The 19100-nt window shown below is 44.4% G+C and overlaps 1 protein-coding gene across 1 annotated transcript in view; it reads right to left on the minus strand.

Moving 5' to 3' along the window:
• LOC146798768 (microtubule-associated protein 1 light chain 3 gamma-like) overlaps positions 1-19100 on the minus strand; it is a 59772-nt gene that overhangs the window by 19581 nt on the left and 21091 nt on the right. Inside the window, exon 3 of the mRNA XM_085626063.1 lies at positions 3721-3827. Coding sequence (XP_085482189.1) covers positions 3721-3827 — 107 coding nt within the window. The remainder of the gene's footprint in view (positions 1-3720; positions 3828-19100) is intronic.

Here is a 19100-nt window from a genome sequence, read left to right on the forward strand (position 1 = left end):
TCTCAGAGGGTCCGCCCTTAGTCCGGGCTTTGTCCCGGGTGATGTCCCGCAAACGCGTCCCGCTGACGCGTAATACCTTCAGGTATTATACTGGCTGTTGATAAAGGGGGCGGAGTCACGGGAAGAGGCGGCAGGTGTGCTGGATGGAACACGCACAGCCTGCTGGTCCTCGCAGTCCCGTCCTCCTCCACAGCAGCTCCCCGATCAACTTTCAATGCCCAACGGGGCTCCCTGGACACAGGTTAGGTGAGATCAATGCCCTACGGGGCTCCAGTAGGCAGCAAGCAACGCAGGTCAAGTACTCCTCTACGAGCGGCTCCCGCGAAGCGGGGGCCGCGAGGAGTTTTCAGCGGTCAGCAGGGGGCGGAGTCACGGGAAGAGGCGGCAGGTGTGCTGGATGGAACACGCACAGCCTGCTGGTCCTCGCAGTCCCGTCCTCCTCCACAGCAGCTCCCCGATCAACTTTCAATGCCCAACGGGGCTCCCTGGACACAGGTTAGGTGAGATCAATGCCCTACGGGGCTCCAGTAGGCAGCAAGCAACGCAGGTCAAGTACTCCTCTACGAGCGGCTTTAGTTCTTGTCAAAGCCGTAGTTACATTGTACAGACATTCATAGTAAGTAATTTGTTGTAGGTAACATCGCCAAAAGTAGCCAGTAGCTGACACGTGTTTCGTCTCGGGGAAATTCACCTGGCGACTTCCTCAGGGCGTCCCCAGGGCCGGAGGGTGATGCTGAGGGAATGAGTTCTCTTCCTGCTGCTCTCTGTGCGCAGGTGAAATGGACAGAAGCAGGGGGAAGGCCTGCTGGAGGTAAACTGGGTTGCAACCAAGGATCTGCATGGTTCACAGATCAGCCGCTGCAGTCTTTGGTGTGCCTGGATCTCTACAAGAAAGAGGGACGGTGCCTTCCATCCCTGCAGACAACAGAGCCCTGCCCAAGACAAACAGCCCCCACATGACCAAAGGGGGCAGATGAGGAAGAAAGCCAGCCTCATACGGAAGGACTAGGAGAACCTATGTAATAGAATAAAATAAACCTGAACACTGACTGCTCAATCTTCAAATGGAAAACACCGTCCTCTGCTGCAGCCATTTCCACAGAGGAGGGCGTGAGAAACGCTCTGCCCAGTCTCCGTTCGCTTGCAGAAAGGCAGAAGGTCATCTAAAGTGATTGGCAATTTACCTTGTGTTTTGGATTTAATATTCGTGATGCTGGCAGCCTGTACAAATAAACCCTCCTGTATAAGTTTGACATGTATATCCTAATTTTTTAATAACTTAATCTGATGTTATATACCGCACACAGGCCATGCTGCATTTTAACATGGCTATTGTTTGTGCACAGAATGCACTAAGGTGCTTAATAGCAGTTGGGGCCCAAAAGACAGGCGTGCTCAATATGAAAAGGAGACTTTCAGCATTTAAATTACGTACGCTCAATTGTCACTTATTTTCAGCTCCGCATCCTTTAACTGTCTTGCACAAGGAACATAGATATCCAATAGCTGCAGGTTTGTGCGTTTCTCAGAAATCTGAAGGAAAACACTGTTCAGTTTAACAAGGAGGAAATATTAAGCACTGCAGTGACCACTGTACTGTACCACTTCATATGTTTAGGAAACAAAAAAAAAAAACCCACTATATATCCATATCCTGGGAAGACCTCTTCTCGCTACATAGACCACCATGTAAAAAACAAGCATTGGCAAAGCCAATGGGTATCACCTATGCAAGAGCTATTGTCTTGGTTATGGTCTTCTACCCATGTTGTGCAGTTTCGCCGCTGCTGTGCAGCAAGGCTGAAAGTTGGGGGGGGGGGGGGGAGCGATAAGACACTGCCAGCACTAGATGAGTCAGATCGTTTCTTGTGGTGGGATGAAAACAGGCCGTTGAGATTTTGAACATACTTTTTTTTCCTATTGGAGGCACAGCTGTTCAAGTCGACCCGGTCTCTGCCTTCTCTAGATATGGAACCCATAGAATAGACCCTTTACTGTGCAGCTTCCATGATGCAGTGACATCATGGCACAACACTCAGTCACCACATCTCCCTTTCCACAAGAAAAGGACCTTGATACAAACAAAGAAAAAAAATATATAGTAAAACTTCACATTGTGCAAAGAAGTTGTGCTTTTTCCCGCAATTTTGCGAACCACATACAATTTACATCTGATGACCACTTTTTAAAGCTTACAATTGGCAGAAAAATTGCCCTATCAGCCCTACTGACCTTAAAGGATACTCGCCACATCTGAACAGCTGTCGGCAAAATTGTCTATGCTTCTATGTCGGTTATCTTGTCGCAGAGTGTCGGATGTCTGAGCCATTGATATAACAGGTAGAGTGTTTACCCCGGAAGGGGTTTAGTTTCATATTTCCTCCCAGAACGAAATGTAATTCTAAAACCATTATGTGTAGGGCGCACTATTAAGGCTTATGAAATTGTGACTGAAGAACTTCGCCCTCATGGGGAGAAACAATTGCTAATTACACTCACCAAACCTCACAATGTGGTTTAGTCTCCTACGATTGCCAGGTGGGTCATGCAAGAAGCAGGGATTGATACTTCCCGTTTGAGCCTACTCGGTCAGAGGGGCCATGGCCTCAAAAGCATTCTGCCTAGGAGCTCTTCTTGAAGATATCCTCAATGCGGCAGACTCCACCTTCAAGACCTTTTATTTTAAACCAGTTCCCTCTCTGGCAAGCATGGTGGTGGATAAGCTTTGTACTAGCCTAATCCTCGCCTCCGGGTCCAGACAACGTAAACGAAAGTTTCAATTCTATTAAGGACACGGAGGCGAGGATTAGCCCACCCTAAGAATTCTTGGAAAGATTCTCCCTGTCCCATTTTTAAAGACAAGATGATGTTGTTAGAGGACGATTTATGATGCTAAAATCTGTTTTCACTTATGGACTTGTTGGCATCATTTTGAATTGTGTTGTGTTAGGATATTTGAGATCTCTTTACCATATCAAGTAATGGGTATCCCTTTGTTGCAGGGGCTGATTCTAATAAACAGGAGCAGTAAAAAATGGCTATTGACAGCTGTCGCAGGAAGAAAGGAATCTAGATGGATGACACAGGATGTTATATGATGGACTGTTGTTCATTGGTTGAAATATGTGGTGTCACTCCCTAGTGTTCATTGGAGATGTAGTTTTTTCTTAATGAACTTTTACAATCTTTTACAATCTTAAAACGACTGCTGGAGTAATTTTACATAATAAAAGTGAAGAGAGCCAAAGCCTAATCCTCGCCTCTGTGTCCTTAATAGAATTGAAACTTTACATTAACTAGGACATTTTTCATTGTATCCGATTTTAGATAACACAGTATTAGCACTCGCGTTTCTTGCACTTCTGCAAACATTTCTAAAGCGGCAAACATTTCCTCAAGTCCAGCAGATCTCACCTACAAGAGGACAGCTTTTCAAACTGGCTAAAGTCAAAGCCAAACTACATTACAAACACTGATTTTTTTAGGAACCAATTTGAGAAACTTGAGCAAAACTTTGGCCCAACAATTATTCTGATAAATAATAAGCAATCAAACCAAGACCCAGTTAACAGTTATCGAATGAGGATCTCGATCCTCCCCATCACTCCCCCTTGTCCGCAAGACAAGATTTCATTCTGGGGTTTACCCTAACCCCTCCTTATGATAAGGTCTCATCATGCCAAGTGTACTCTTTTGTGGGGGCTCCATTCTTTGACTCACCTCAGAATGGCCATGAACTGCCCCACTGACATATCCTTTGGAACCAGGAACTTTGTTTTGTCCAAAAGTGGCAGGAATGTCTCTTTGCGGTACCTCTCTACAATGACCTGGAAAATGAGAGATGGAAGGAGTCAGATGTGCAGAGGTATAAACTCAAAGAAACAAGCTGAGGCAACAGGTACACCAGGAGCCTGTAAAAACCAATATCAATACATTCTGATATGATAGAGGAAAAGTGCTGTACCAGCACAACGCAATTTAACCACAAAGCCTTTTCGTATGCCCTCAAGTGGGTGCCCATGTGGAATAAAGTATCTGTTCTCTGTGACCTAATAACCGATCTCCAACACGCCTTGTTTGGGCCCTTTCCCAAATTTTAATCAACAAAAGACACCAACACAAGCTCACCTACCCTGGATTACAACATTGATTGAATTCAGAACCGTAACAGCAGACTAAATGTCTGTCTCGAATGTAAGAAACCCAGACATTTAAACGGATGCTCTACCATAGGTCCTTAGCACTGGGAAAGAAACAGGTAATCTTCAGTTTCCTCATTCTTTGCTCCATCAGAATAAAGCACTATGCCCAAACTAGCACTTGTGATCATCTAGGAGGGATTGACACACTATAGGACTATAAACTGAACATACATCTTGAGAGATATAGAGTCTGCTGTGCTAAATTCTCCATCAATAGTTTTGGTTGTGAAGGGAAGTGGATTATTAATTAGGTAGGACAAGTGTTTGGCTCAAAGGATAAGGCCATCACCTGCCAGATGATATACAAATTTAATAAAATAAAGCTGTGCTCAATCCATAGTAACAGGAGAGAAACAAATCCAGCTTAAATCATAGGCAGCGTGTGTAGTATTTAAGCAGTGCATACACGTCATAAAATGGCACAAAAACACAATAAAACTCCACAATCAATTTTATAATAAGGAGAAAAATGTTAGGAGTGAAATGAGACGAAAATGGGAAAAATCCAATAAGGACAAACAGATTTTAACTTTTACAGATTTAATTGAAATTCGTGAAAGGTAGTTTCTGAACTTTTTTCTGGTGCCCCAACAACCACAGGAGTACATTTCTGAGGCCTTAGGAGGGTGGGTGACACGTACAGATTGTCAGGGTGTAAAGCAGATGCCAATAAGCAAAGCCCAGTTGCGCACAGGTCAACCGAGCACTTTTGGGGAAAGCCCTCTTTCAGCTTGATGTGTCCCTGTAGCCACACAGGAGGTCAACCAACCACCACATTTATGTCTGGGATGAGCTAGTGGGTAGGGGCGACTGCTGGACCCTCCCTCACCAATGTGCTAGAAGTCTGAGGCAACCCTACCCATTTTTCTGCAGTTTGTTTGCCCTACTGCAAACAGTCCCATAGCACCCTATTCCCAAAATACAAGAGGAGAAATCCCTTTTCCCATTGTGTACAGCCTTTTTGCCCACCCAGTGATGTGGCCAGGGTAATGAGCACTCTCCTCTGTGGTCACCTAATCCTGGTTCTAGGGGTAGCATTCCTCTCACAGGGTTTGGTGCCAGGTAGACTATGGAGGCAAAGGCGGAGGACTTCCTAGATGTCAAGTTGCCTCCCGTCCCGTGAAGGAAGGGGCAGGAGGCTGTCAGGAGGTCCACGTACCTTTATTCATGGAGGGAGTGCACCGGCCGGCTACTTGCGCCGGAGTTGTACTCCCGGCTAATGGCCGCCGCACTTCCCGTCATGCACTTGTGTGACGTGGTGGTTAGCAGCTAGACCGCTACACCACACTAGGTGTCACTTGACATTTACTTGCAACAAGACAGGCCCCTTCAAAGTAGATTAAGCTACTGGCACACTGCCATTGGTCTTCCCGTCAGGGGAAGAAAGCACGTCCCCACTCCCAGGCCATGGTCTCTTCTCTGGGAGAAGTTTCCATGCCTAATTCAGGCCAAATACAGGCTGCTCAGTTGTCAGAGGATAATGCTAATTAGCCTCCTGAAGGCTCAGGCAGGGAAATTGTAACTCCCTAAAAGTTACTTTTCTGTAATATCTATTGAAATTCTGACTGTCATTGAATTGGATTTTTAATACTCATTAAAAATACTGGTTACTTATTGTTCTAGCTGGTCACATTCTTGAGATAGCAGTATTATTATTTTAACCTGCACTCTGGTTTTCTACACAGGTGGATGCTGTACATGCACGAGTACTCATTGGAAACAGTGCAGTACATGCACAAGTTTTCCAAAATGTACAGACCAATTCCAAGAGGTCATCTCCTAAGCAGCGCTTGCGTGCTGCGCTAGGCTCAACCTAAAAACTTATGCCAATTTGTTGCTGGGATACTTATTAATGACCAGATATGGCTTTTTAGTGTGCGCTTATGGAAATGCAGTATGTGATGTTAACCAGGATTCTAGGCGGATTTGGGCATGTGAGGTACAATTTGGCAACAAGAATACTCCACGGTAACAAGACGATTGCGCTCGGTCCAGTCAGGTTGCCATTCTCTCTAAAAACCATAGCCCCATAGGTCAGTGTGGGGAGAAATTTGCAGCCTTTAGGAGGGGAGATAATCTAGTGTGCTTATTTTTTCACCCTGCTAAATGCCCCTTCTAGGGAGTTTACCACCCCTGCTGGGTGGTAATATGTGCAGCAAACTGATCCCAATGATCTAACCAGACACCAAGGTATTTATACGTGGTCCCACTTCTATGGCATTTCATTCACTAAACCAGGATCCTTTCCTTGCTCGCTGCCGGGAAATTATCATAACCATTGTTGTCCCAATATTTACTAGTTTGCCCTTCAGTAAGCAGTCAGAGCTGGAAATCCTTGGTTTGCTTCAATTTTCACTCAAGTGCCCGAGTAGAGGTTGACAATTGCTTATAATAAAGTTTGAGGAATACCCTAGTTATTTCGTTTTTCCCAGAGCCTTGGGCGTGATACACTATTAAACGCAGTTTGAAAATTCAATGTAGCCTAACTATAGTGCCATTTTCTTCTCCGATAAGGAGCCTTCAATCAGATGGGCAAAGCAGATAAGATTATGCTAAATGTTGCAACCCTTTTGAAAGCCAGTTGGGATATAGGGATCAACTTTTATTCTTCCACCCAGCCTAAAAGCTCTTGACGTAAAATGCTACGGTAGCACTTCCTTTCCACAATTAACAGTGCAATCAATCGGTAGTTCTCTTGACATGTTCGGGAACCTTTTTTGTGGATTGGAACCAGGCGGGACCCTCTCCATGCTGCCGGGATGGTTCCCCTAATCGACATTCCTAAAACAATGGTGCCATCACTGCTACCCATCTCAGTGGTGCACACTTGTACACTGCTGCCGGGATGCCATTTGGGCCGAGCGTCCCACCTACTCACACTTTGATAGCTTGTGTAACACGGGCTGTTATTTTTACAGTTGTGTCTTAATATGTTAGCCCAACTACTTTCGGGTTGCCCTCATGATCGAGGAGTTTCATTGGCATGTTTTTTCCTGGCACTTTGAATCTAAGGTAACAATCATCTGTCATGGGTTCCACATAGAGAGCCTCTGGGGGCGAGGTTTGTGGCGATTGTCACAGATACTTGAGGCAGGACACTGTGTCGGAGAGTGGTTCTACCGGTGAAATTGTTTTTAAATTAGATTGCTGCTATTTGTCACTGTATTTATGCTTTTAATAGAGCGGTGTTCAATGCTCTAGGGGGTACAGAGTATTTTTACTATTTCCTCACCTAGCACTTTGCGACGCCAGGTCAGCGCTCTAGCTGCTGATCCCCGACGCCGGACCCGGACGCATAAAAAGCGCCAATGACGCGACCGCGCAGCGGGTGCGCCTAAGGTAAGCCGTCCGCGCCCAGTCGGGTCCAGAACCCCTGCATCCCCCCCCCCCCCCGAGCCTGATCGTTCAAGCTTACAGCTCAAACAGCTTAACAGTACCTTGAGAACATGTTCCCACTCTGTCCTGCCCAAAAGGTTTCCTGAAAGGTGTCCGTATTGCAAGCTTAAAATCTCTTTTCTTTCTACTACGCCGATTTTGGCCAGGAACTCTTATAAGCTACTCCTGCTGAATTGTACATCTGTCTAAGCACACAACTGAGCTCTCAATACTTTTAAAAGATTCTGACCCGCAAGTCATGTGCCTTACTGCAACTTGGCTTACACCTAGCTCAGAACCGGATATCGTTCAAACCCTCCCCGAGGGGTTCTTGATGCAGAGGGTAGACAGAACAGGTAAGGGTGGTGGCATTGATATCATATATAAAGATCACCACATCTGTTGTCTGCTCGGAAGCCCTCTTTCAGATTTGAGAATGTTATTTTTTCAATAGAATTCACACCCTCCTTCTCCCTCACAGGCATTCTTATTTACCGCCTCCCCCTCCCCCTATCCCCCTCTCCCCCCTCGGATCAACATGCGGCCTTCGATACGGTGAATCACCGTATCTTGGTTAACCGTCTTAAGAGAGTAGGAGTGACTGGTACTGCGCTTTTATGGCTGCACTCCTTTCTGGAGGAGAGATTTCTCTTAGTATTTGAGGGTGACACGGCTTCCAAGCCTCGCCCACTAAAGTGTGGTGTCCCGCAAGGCTCATCGCTGAGCCCTACTCTTTTTAATGTTTATATGGCCCCGTTGGCAGACATTGTTGCCCCATTTGGGATCCATATGGTATCATACGGTGATGACACCCAACTGGTCGTAGCTCTGAATCAAGCAGATCAGAGGGCCAATGGCCTCCACTTATGCCTTGAAGTTTCTAAGTGGATGAGCATGTCACATCTCAAGCTCAACAGTGATAAAAACCGAACTTATGGTCCTGGGCAACCCCCTACACTTTAATTCTAGCACAATGTGGCCAGTTTGCATGGGGCCGGCACCGGTCCCTAAGACCGAGATAAGAGCCTTGGCATCTGGTTAGATCAGGATCTAAGTTTCAAGGGGCAGGTCAGAAAGACTGCGGCTACCTGCTATGGCTTGCTTAAAAACGGCCCGCAAAGCGCTGCCCCTTCTTCCCTCTCAAGCAAATAAAGTTTTAGTTCAATCGCTTATACGGTCTAGAATGGACTATGGTAATGCCCTATATTTGGGCGCCCCTATGGCAGTAGCAGCAAAGCTCCAAACGGTACAAAACTGTGCAGCCAGACTTAATAGGAGTTCCCAATCGTCAGTCAGCGAAACCTGCACTTGTCTCCTGCACTGGGAGCCAATGGAGGGAGTGAATTAGTTTTAAAGGCCCTTTGCGTGGTCCATGGAGCCCTGCAAGGGACTGGGCCTCCAATAAATTCTTCTATGATCTGCCCATATAAAGCCAAAAGGAAATTGCGATCTGACGATCTCCCATTTAGTGGAGGTCCCAAGGATTAAGAAGGCCAGAAGTGGAGGCCGGTTGTTTTCGTATAATGCGACTAAACTTTGGAACTCTGCCTTTGTTCCTGCGAAAGGAATCCAACCACCTAACCTTTCGTAAACAACTAAAGACCATTCTCTTTCCTTAGATTCTGCTACCTGTCTCTAGTTTGCTCAGCGCTGGGATGCTTCCGGGTAGCCATGCGCTATACAAATGCTTATTTCATTTAAAAAATGTTTTTACCCAAATTCTGAATTTTCTCCGGTCCTTTGATTTTAACACATCATGTACCTTCTTCCACATCCAATCTTCTTCATCTTTCTTAAAGGCATACTTGGCTTTCCTGTATTCTTGACAGATTGTGGTAACCTGTAGGAGCAGTTGTGCGGTTTCAGTCTTGTCCTAGCTAATCCTTTGCACTGTTTTAAGGCGAGTTTTAGGGTTGCAATTTGCTGCTTTCTTGCGGCTACTTGGAGTATCGAGAGTGATTTATCTATTCCTATCTTTACCGCGCTATTTAAGTTTTCCCTCAGATAGTCAACTGCTGGCTCCCAGAGGTTTGCCATGATTGAATTATTGCTTTCATGCTGAAGCATGTTCAAGAACCAGCCTACCCTTTCTCCGAGATTAATTTGGTTCATCATAGACCACTTTACTTTCTTTACAGGCTTGAGCTGTTGCTCAGAGCAGACAGGTCTTGTTTTAGGGTGAGCGTGGCGCAAAGCTGCAACTTCACAAAAGAGCATTGAGTGGTCACTGGCCAGGGTAGGAATCAGGGTAAAATTTCAGGTGTGACAATGGGCTATTGAGACCCAAATATAGTCCAAAGTAGTCATTCTAAAACAAGAGGTATTCTTGTAGGCCGCTGGAAAGTTAGTTTGAAATCTCCCATTCAGTGCTCTTAAGCCCAACTGATTTAAGTAAGATGCCACTCCATGCTTATCTGGTATTTGATATTGTCTCTATCACAGGCACAGCCCAAATTTGGTCATCCAAGGTCACAAATGGGGTGCTTGTGCCTAAACGCCCTTCGCTATCCACAAAATCACCCAGGCAGAGTGTTGAGTTTCTTGTGGTTTGTTTTTACACTTACCGAATGCAAATAGATCCAGCCTAAAATAACCGTTTGAACTTCCTTCGAATTATTTTTCCAACCAAAGTTTTACGAAAACGTAATTGCCATGACCTTTACATAGCAGTTCAGTATTTGTCCCCAGGTCGTTTTTCACATAGAATGCCACCCCACCCAAGGCATGAGCCCCGGTCTGGGAGGGTGTTGCTATTGCTTCACATAAGCAGTGAAGTCTAGCCAAGGCAATACATCCAAGGCCAGGTTTTTTGCAAAGCAATGAGGTTGAAGCTCTTTAGTTTACTAATGACTGACATTTTAGCTTCACCCTCACTTAACCCATGTATATTCCATGAGCAGATTTTTAAATTTGGGGTTTTCGCTTTATGATGTTTCATGCCAGCTTGCCAGGAGCACGAGTTAAGCGCTGTTGGGAGCTATATCCAGTCCGCTAAGCTCTGTATGTGCAAGGTGCATTGGCGAGTGCCCACTCCATTTAATTTGCAAGATTGCCCCTTTAATTGGCACGATTACGGGTCCCTCTCCAGTTCCATCCTAAGGGGCACTAGTCATTGACCTAATCTTGTTGTTACTGCTCTTTGATTGACACTTATTCTTGCGTTAGTCATTGGGTTTTTCCATTAGAACTGCTGGGTATCTCAGTGGGACTACTTCTCGGATCTGAATTTCCCAGTTGTGTTTATTTTCTCTCAGGCCACTTGCTAGTTCTGGCCTAAAGAAAGTAATTTCCGTGGACTTATTTATATCGCCAGCATCAGGTAGACAGAATGCTACTCCGCCAATGTCGGCCGAGGTGATTTTTTCTAGGCCTGGGAAGTGGGAGCAGAGTTTCAATATGTTCCCTCTATTAAGAGGGTCCCATTTCCCTCGCGAGAGGTACTCTGTGTATAGTATTACCTTAAGCTCTTGACGGTTCACTACTGCCTCCCCCCGCCGCCCCCTCTTTTTGATACATAATATTTTGGAGCTAAGACTGTTTAGGGAGGGTGCCCTTTTTTCCTTCCATGCAGTCTTGTTCTTGGAATCTGAAGCGGTCCACTGCTTCCCACAATTCCACTGTGGAGGCACCTTGAGGGGGGAAGGGGGGGGGGGGGGTTCAATGCCACTGTATTGTGCCGGGACAATGTCGCTCTTTACTTGGTTTCTCAGAGGGTCTTACTTTCCCTTTGTTTTTGCTTTATCGCAATTTCATTTGTTGTTATTTGGACAGTTGTTGTTTGTGTCCCCAGTGTTTTTAGCTCTAATTTTTTGCGCTGGAAAATGTTGTCAGATCTTGTTCAAGGTTGTGTTCCAGCTGTGGAGGACCATCCATTTGCTTGTGTACCCCTTGGGTTTCTTTATCAATTATGCACTTGTTGGCTGGCGCGGTCTCACTTTCCATGTTGTTTGAATTCATTGAGCTCTTTTATCGTGTAGTACGATTATCCATTTTCTCCTTCTGTAGCCAATGCAATAGGGGCCTGAGGTGATTGTGCCGCCCCCCCCCCCCCCCCCCCCACACATCAAGGAATAGGCAGGAGACGCAGAGTAGGTAGGATGTCAGAAGAAGTTTGTTGTACATCCAAATGTAAGAGACCTCAGCCACCAACAGCTAAACCAACTACATTCTCTCACTAAGGAAGACATTCTAAATTACATCATAGCCTAGCAACACTAACCAAGGCAAGTTACATAATACAAGGTACAGAATACCACATCACCTTCCCCGTATAGCATGGACACAGAAAAAAAAAAGCGTGTATATAATCTTGCAAACTACGAGGTGTGATTCTCATACGCAAAGAACTCCTCCTCACCGCTTGAGATACTGGACAAGGCACAGGAACATCAGCACATTCAGAATCATGAGAAGAACACTTGGCAATCCTGCCATGGTTCCATCTCTTATAGTCAGTGGTCTTGACAGCATTGTTAAACTTAATGATTTGCAAGGGTTTACCAAACTTCGAAATACTGTTCACCCTTCCTTACTAACTTCACTCTGACCAGGTCACCAACCCCTACAAGTGTTTTTTTAGCAGCTTTTCTCACATCAAACAATTCCTTCCTCCTTTCCCTACACCTCAACTCCCTGTCCTTCCACACCAGTACTTTCAACTTCACTGTCAGCCATTTTCCTACTAGAGGCCTCCCAAGACGGAATAATGCCCGTGATGGCCACTCTTCTTTTAAACAAACAATCTAAAAGGAGCTACCCCAGTGGATGAATGATGTGTAAATCTGTACTCGCAAACAGTCTTTTTTGATAGCTGTGGCTTCTGGTGATGATTGGGAAGCTGCTAATTGCATGGCTTCCTTCAGTACTTTGACAAATCTTTCCACAACACCATTGAATACAGGATGGCATAACGCAGCCTTTTTAGGTCTTATGCTTCTTTCTTCGAAAAACTGGACCCCATTATCAGATAACAGACATGAAACCCTTCTCATTCAAAAAGTTCCTCCAAAATTACAATGATAACTTGAGATTCAACAGAATTAACAAGCTTTACCTCAGGCCACCTAGAATACAAGTCCACACAAACCAAAACATAGCAGTCTTGAGACCTCAACTTCACCGGCCCTAAGATATTGATGGCAACATCAAGCCATGGACCACAGGATTGCGCCCAGATAATCATTGGCGGAGTCCTGCACTTAAGAACTTTATCACTCCTAGCACATTGGGAGCAATTGCAAACAATTTTCTCTATGTAAACATCCATTGCCGGCCACCATTAAGTCGCTGATCCTTTCATTGGTTTTTGCTATCCCCATATGGCTCACATGAACATTTGCCACCAGCTTATCTTTCAAGTTGTCAGGAACCACCAACTTATCGAAATGCCATTCACCAAGGTCAGTTCAACTTTAAAGTTCAAAAACTCTTTAAGATGCTCATCACAATTTTTCTTGTCACCCTAACCATCTCGTTCCTTTAACATAACCAGTTTAAAGATATCGTCCTGATTGAGACTTCACTCCACATCTCTTCTGAGATGAATCATTCGGTAATGACAAACACATTCACCTCCTCCACAAATTCTTCTCCAGAAAATAATTCACTCTCCTCTGACAAACTAGAAACTTCATTTTGACCACATAGCCTGGAAAGATACAATCTGGCAAAATATTTTGAGAGCCAGGTAAGTAAGAAACATCAAATTGAAACTCCTTCAAGGCAACACCCCATTTTCTTATCTATGAGAAACAAAATCAACACCTTTCTTGAAGAAAACAATTTTAAGGGATGTGTGCTCAGAGATTACTTCAAAGGGTTTTCCCCACAAGAATTCTCTTAGTTTGCGAATGGCCCAATAATCACCAAGAGCCTCCTTCTCCACCACCGAGTAATTACACTCAGCCCCTCTCAAAGGCCTAGAGTTAAAAAGAATGGTCTTTTCAGAGCCATAGACTTTCTGTAGTAAAACAGCACCCAAACCTTTGGAGCTTGCAGCCGTCATGAGGTAAGATACTAAAGAAGGATCAAAGCTCGATAATGAAGGTGCATCATTCAAACAAAAGCTTGATACCATCAAACTTCACTGCAAGCATGACTACACACAAACACACCCCTTTGACAGACCCCGCAAAGCCTCAGTTTTTGTGAAAAGTTGGGAACAAACTTATTGTACAATTCAGCCATCCCTTGGAATTTTACCAATTCTTCTTTATCCTTGGGATAGTCTAAGTTAGAAATAGCTTGTACAAAGGGCGGTTTAGGTTGAATGCTAGAACCAGAAATTAAATGACCCATGTACTCAATTTCCTCAACATTGAACTTGCACTTCTCAAACTTCAGTGTGAGACCAGCAGCAAGAACTCTTTCTAAGCCCAAGGCCAGCATTTCATTATGTTCTTCTAGATTAAAGCCATAAACTAGAATGTCATCTTAATAGACTCTCCATCACACTCTGAAACACAGAGGCTGCTGAGATGAGACCGAAGGCATCCTGGGAAACATGAAAGTACCATAAGGTGTTATGAAAGTCGTGAGGTCCAGGGAAGCCTGATGGAGTTTGACCCGATGGTACGCAGATAAAAGATCCAACGTTGAAAAATGCTTCGATCCACTCAAGGAAGACAACATTTCCTTGATGTTAGGGAGAAGATAATGGTCAACAATAACGTCTTTATTCAACTCCCTCAAGTCAATGCATAGCCTTGCCTCTCCATTGGCCTTGCGAGCCATAACCACTGGAGATATCCACTCAGTTGCCTCCACCTCTTGAATTAGCCCATTCTTAACAAGCTTATCCAATACATTCTTCATACAGTCTTTCACTAACAAAGATATACATATACACCTCTGACTTTTGCTACCCTGGGCGTAGCCCCTGGCTTCATTTTTATATGATGAATATAGTTCTTGAGACAACCCAATTCCTTTTTTAAAACTTCTGGCAATCTTGCAACCCAGATATCAGTCCCTTCATTTACTGCTTTAATAGTGGGAACATCCTTCAAACAAACAGAGGGTGTTGATTGGGGTCTAAATATTAGTAAGGATCACTCTGGTAAAACCAACTAATTAAAAGAGTCCCCTTTCATGGAGACATACATTTTACCAGGAACAATTCTCCCTTTAAATCCAATAGTGCCCTAAAAATATCCAAAGAGGCCAATGATTTTTCCTCCATAACCTCTAGGTTTGATGTCCAGCTTCAACAGCTTGTCTTTGATCAGAAGTTGTTGATCATAAAAAACCTTGGGAATGAATGTGATCTTGGCACCAGAATCAAAGCATTCTTACCGATTGATCATTTATAAACACATCCTCAAAGGGACCCTCATTGCCCGAACTATTGACCTGGCAAACCTGACAGTCATGATCATAAATATCAGCTTCCCTGTCCTTCTTTTAGATTTGAAGCTACATGAGAAATGTCCCTTCTTACCACAATTAGAACACAAGACTTTCCATCCAGGACAGTCTTTAAAGTTGGCCAAGTGACCAGGATTGCCACACCTGAAACATTTACCTTGAAACATGTTGTTTAAAGATTTAGTTGACACAGCAGATTTGTCAGAACTACTCTTGGAAAGCGTTTTAGCGCTTACTTCTCGGACCACTTTTTTCATTCTTCTCAACAGTATCATCTTTAGTGTGCTCTTTGCGAATGGTGTCAACGCACGCTTCAGAAGGCTCATGAAGGATTATCTGTGCCACAAGCTAGTCTCTGCTTTATCAATAAAACATCCAAGTACAAGTTGATCTCTCAACCGCTCATCCAACGTTGCACTAAAAACAACAAGTGGGTGCTAATTTCATCAATTTAGTAATATATAGCTCTACAGATTCCTAGTGCCTTTGCATTCTCTTCCCAAAATGATAACGCTCCAACACCATACTCAGCTTGGGAAGATAATGTATATCTCCCTTTCTTATACATATTTCATATTCATTTAAGATAGCTGCCTCACTGTACGGAAGGTCAGGAAGGTGCTCCTAAACCTCCTGACCCTATGAACCTAGACAAAAGCAGCTGTGCGCGTCAGCACTAAAGAAAGTAGTGCAAAAGAGTAGCTGTGTGCGTCAGCCCTGAAGGGAAGAGGCACAATAGGCAGTTATACGTGTCAGCGCTAGAGAGAGATAGATGAACAACAGCAGTGCGCATCAGCGCTGAAGACCGGTACAATGACCTTGCCATGAGATCGGCGTATGTGGAAGCTGGCACAAAAGGCAGCTGTGCGTGTCAGCGCTGAATTAAGAAAAATGAAGCTCAGCTGTGTGCATCAACGATTGAGACCAGTAATGCCACCTCACCGTGAGCTCCGACGTCTGTGGAAACTTGATAACAGCACCAGGCAAGATCAGACACAAACATAATATGGCTGCCATGCTGCATGAGATTGGCGAATGAAAGATGGTACCTGCACGCTGTGCGGGCTAATGAAAAGGTCAGGCAAGGCAGGCAAAGGAGATAATGAAGACTGGCAACGTCAGGCAAGGAGGAGGGTTGAATCAACACAAGCGTCAGGCATAACCAGACAACACGGGGACAAGACCAGGCAGCATCAGGCAAGTGGCTGGATCTTGAAAGTGAAGGCCCAAAGTGATGTCAGGCAGGGGGTTCACAGTGGCAAAGTCAGAAACAACAGTCGGACCGGCAGAAGAGAAGAATTCAGCACTTTACGGTGAAGCTTGGAAACTCAGCATTCCGGAGCACTCCAGAGAAGAGCGAAGGGCACAATGGATGAAGCAGCAGCCGGACTGACTCCTCTTGTTGAATCGAGGAGAATGAAGAAAGACTCGAGCGCAGAGAATGAGGTAAGAGAGAATTGTGCAGATTCTTCCTGAAATCTTGCGCAGAGAAGGTAGGCAGCATTGAAGCTTAAGTCGATAAGCACCAGGTGTGTTGAGGTCGCTTCAGGCAAGGAAAATGTAGGTTAACCCATCGCCAAAATTAGGTGATGCGCACCCCCCCCCCCCCCCCCCAACATCAAGGAGTAGGCGGGAGACGCAGAGTAGGTGGGATGTCAGGAGAAGTTTACTGTACATCCAAATGTAATAGACCTCAGCCACCAACAGCTAAACCATTGAAGAATAACATTCTCTCACTAAGGAAGACATTCTAAATATATCATAGCCTAACAAAGGCAAGTTACAGAATACAGGTTGCATAAAACATGGTACAGAATACCACAGGGCCCTTCCTTCTCTGCTTTTCTTGCCCTTGTTCAATTCGGTCTCGTTTTTTCCTTGGTACAGGCTTACTTCCCATTGAGGGGCCTTGTGGCTCACTAATCACTTCTTCAGGTTCTAGTTTTAATTCTGAGGAGAGCTCTTCCAGTTTTTGTTTAGGCTCAGTTTCCTATTTGCAGTTAATCACTTGTTTAGTATCTGGCTGAACCTCTCGCTTGGTAGCTTCCATTGCGCCTTTCGGCATTTGATGTAATGCCTCCAGGGGTTCTTGATCAGTTGTGTCCCTTATGTTTTCAATGTCATCAGCCTGATCACCTTGCTTTGGCAGAGGCTGCTTTTTATGGGCTCGACATGGTTTAATTTAGGTTCTTTTGGTGCTCAAAGCTATTTCTGCGTATTTGATCTCTCAATCCTTTCTTCAGGTCCTCAATTAGGGAATTCATCACATCCAGCAGCCTCTCTTATTTCTTTAGTGTTGGACTACAATGGCTTACTTCCTGCTTTTGGTTCAGCTCAACGGAGTCTTGTGCTCCGAGTTCAGGCTAACCAATCTGGTCAACTTGCTATTGATTCCTGTAATTAAAGTGGCTGCAGTCTGGAGTATATTGCACATCTAATCCAGTTTGTCCTCATGCATTATAGCTGCATTGGCCATTGCATTTAACACATCGCTGATCATTGTTTAAATATTCAAAGGAGGGAATTTTTTTATTTAAAATTTTAGAAACTTCAATATTCTGATCAATGAAGCATGAACTGGAGAAATGAGAGCACCAACTTGCCAATGAACATCTTTCTCCTTGTTCTATATCGTGTTCCTCACTCTTGAGTGTGTTCGACGTATTGCCTTCCATTGTACTTTATGGATCACTGGGGTTTGATCATGGACTACAGTCATTTTCTAATCATCTAAGCTGTCCACCTGACTTAATCTCTTCTCTAAATTAACACTTATTTTAACAATTAGAAACCTCAGCAACAATTGTAGGCGTAAGAGTTCATATAGATTCACAACTCTCCAATAGATTAGATTTCTTTCTTTTAATATTCCATTTTCATAGCATCTTCAGTAATTACAATTCTTGTTAGATGCTCTTCAAACCACAGGGTAACCACAAGATTGGCCTGACGAAACACGTGTTGGCAATCGACTTTATCAGGGCAAAAGGAACAAATGAAAAAAACTGAAAAATTCTTCCCATGAACCATAAGTTCAGACAAGACAAATTCCTTTAAAGCAGCAATATAAGATGCCGTAGACGCAGAGTTTTCATAATCACGAGTGTTCCAAAGTGAATAAAAAAAATAAAATAAAAAAAAATGTACTCCTATAACAAAGATCACAGTATCACGATCAGCAGTCTGACAAGTCTATGTAAAACCGGTTCGTACTCCCAGATCTCGTCGTGATCACAGAGTCCAAACCTTAGATAAAATCGGTACGGCGACCAGCAGCATGTGTTATCCATCGGCGGCTAGACAATTGTTGCTCAGGTTTCTAATTGTTAATTTGTGTTTAGGGTGGACTTTGTCTGCCTTACAACTATTGGCAGTGGTTGTATATTAACCTTGAGCACTTTTGTCTTTGCTAATTGGAATTGAGAGACGGACTTCACTGTCTTGCGCACTGTTTCCCCTACTGCCATAACTTTAGTTTTAATCTCTTGTCTAGTTTGCCTGCATCTTGTGCCTAAGTGTCCAGGGGTTGGGTAACTGATGTTGTTCTGATCCAATTCTCTTGGGTCGGTATCCCTCGTGGTCGATTAAACTAGTCGAGATCAAAGGTGTTGATATCGTTTGTTTTAACTGGAACTCTAAGGACGTTTGGCACCGTTGCGTATCCTGTGTGCCCCGTGGGGCATTTCCTTGCCCCTGTTCAAGATGGCAATCCTACCAGGTCTTCTTCCATCTTCTTTTTTTCTATCACTGCTGGTGCAAACGTAATTGGTGTTATTGGAGGGCCCTTTTTCTAAAATAATTATTTCCGTTTTTTTTTTTTGAAACCGTTTATTACAGAATCCAAAAGATATACAAAGCTGGGCCTACAACCTTCAGGCCGGGCGCTAGCAGACAGAAAGAGCACATAATACAAACAGTAGAACACACGCTGCGGCAGAAGAGAGATCGCAGGAGTTGAAAGAAGCGTTGGCAGCCACACCATCCGGACCCCACACAACGGTTTCATTTTAATATAACTAACAAAGAAAACAAGTCCACAAGGCAACCCACATTCGGAAACAATAGCATGTGCTCCCCTGGGGGGGACCCTACCGATCCACAGGAATATCAAGGGGGGGGGATAAGTCGGGACGGAGACAAAGTGAACTCAATGCCCAG

This window comes from Triturus cristatus, chromosome 9, assembly GCF_964204655.1.
Source record: "Triturus cristatus chromosome 9, aTriCri1.1, whole genome shotgun sequence".
NCBI lineage: Eukaryota > Metazoa > Chordata > Amphibia > Caudata > Salamandridae > Triturus > Triturus cristatus.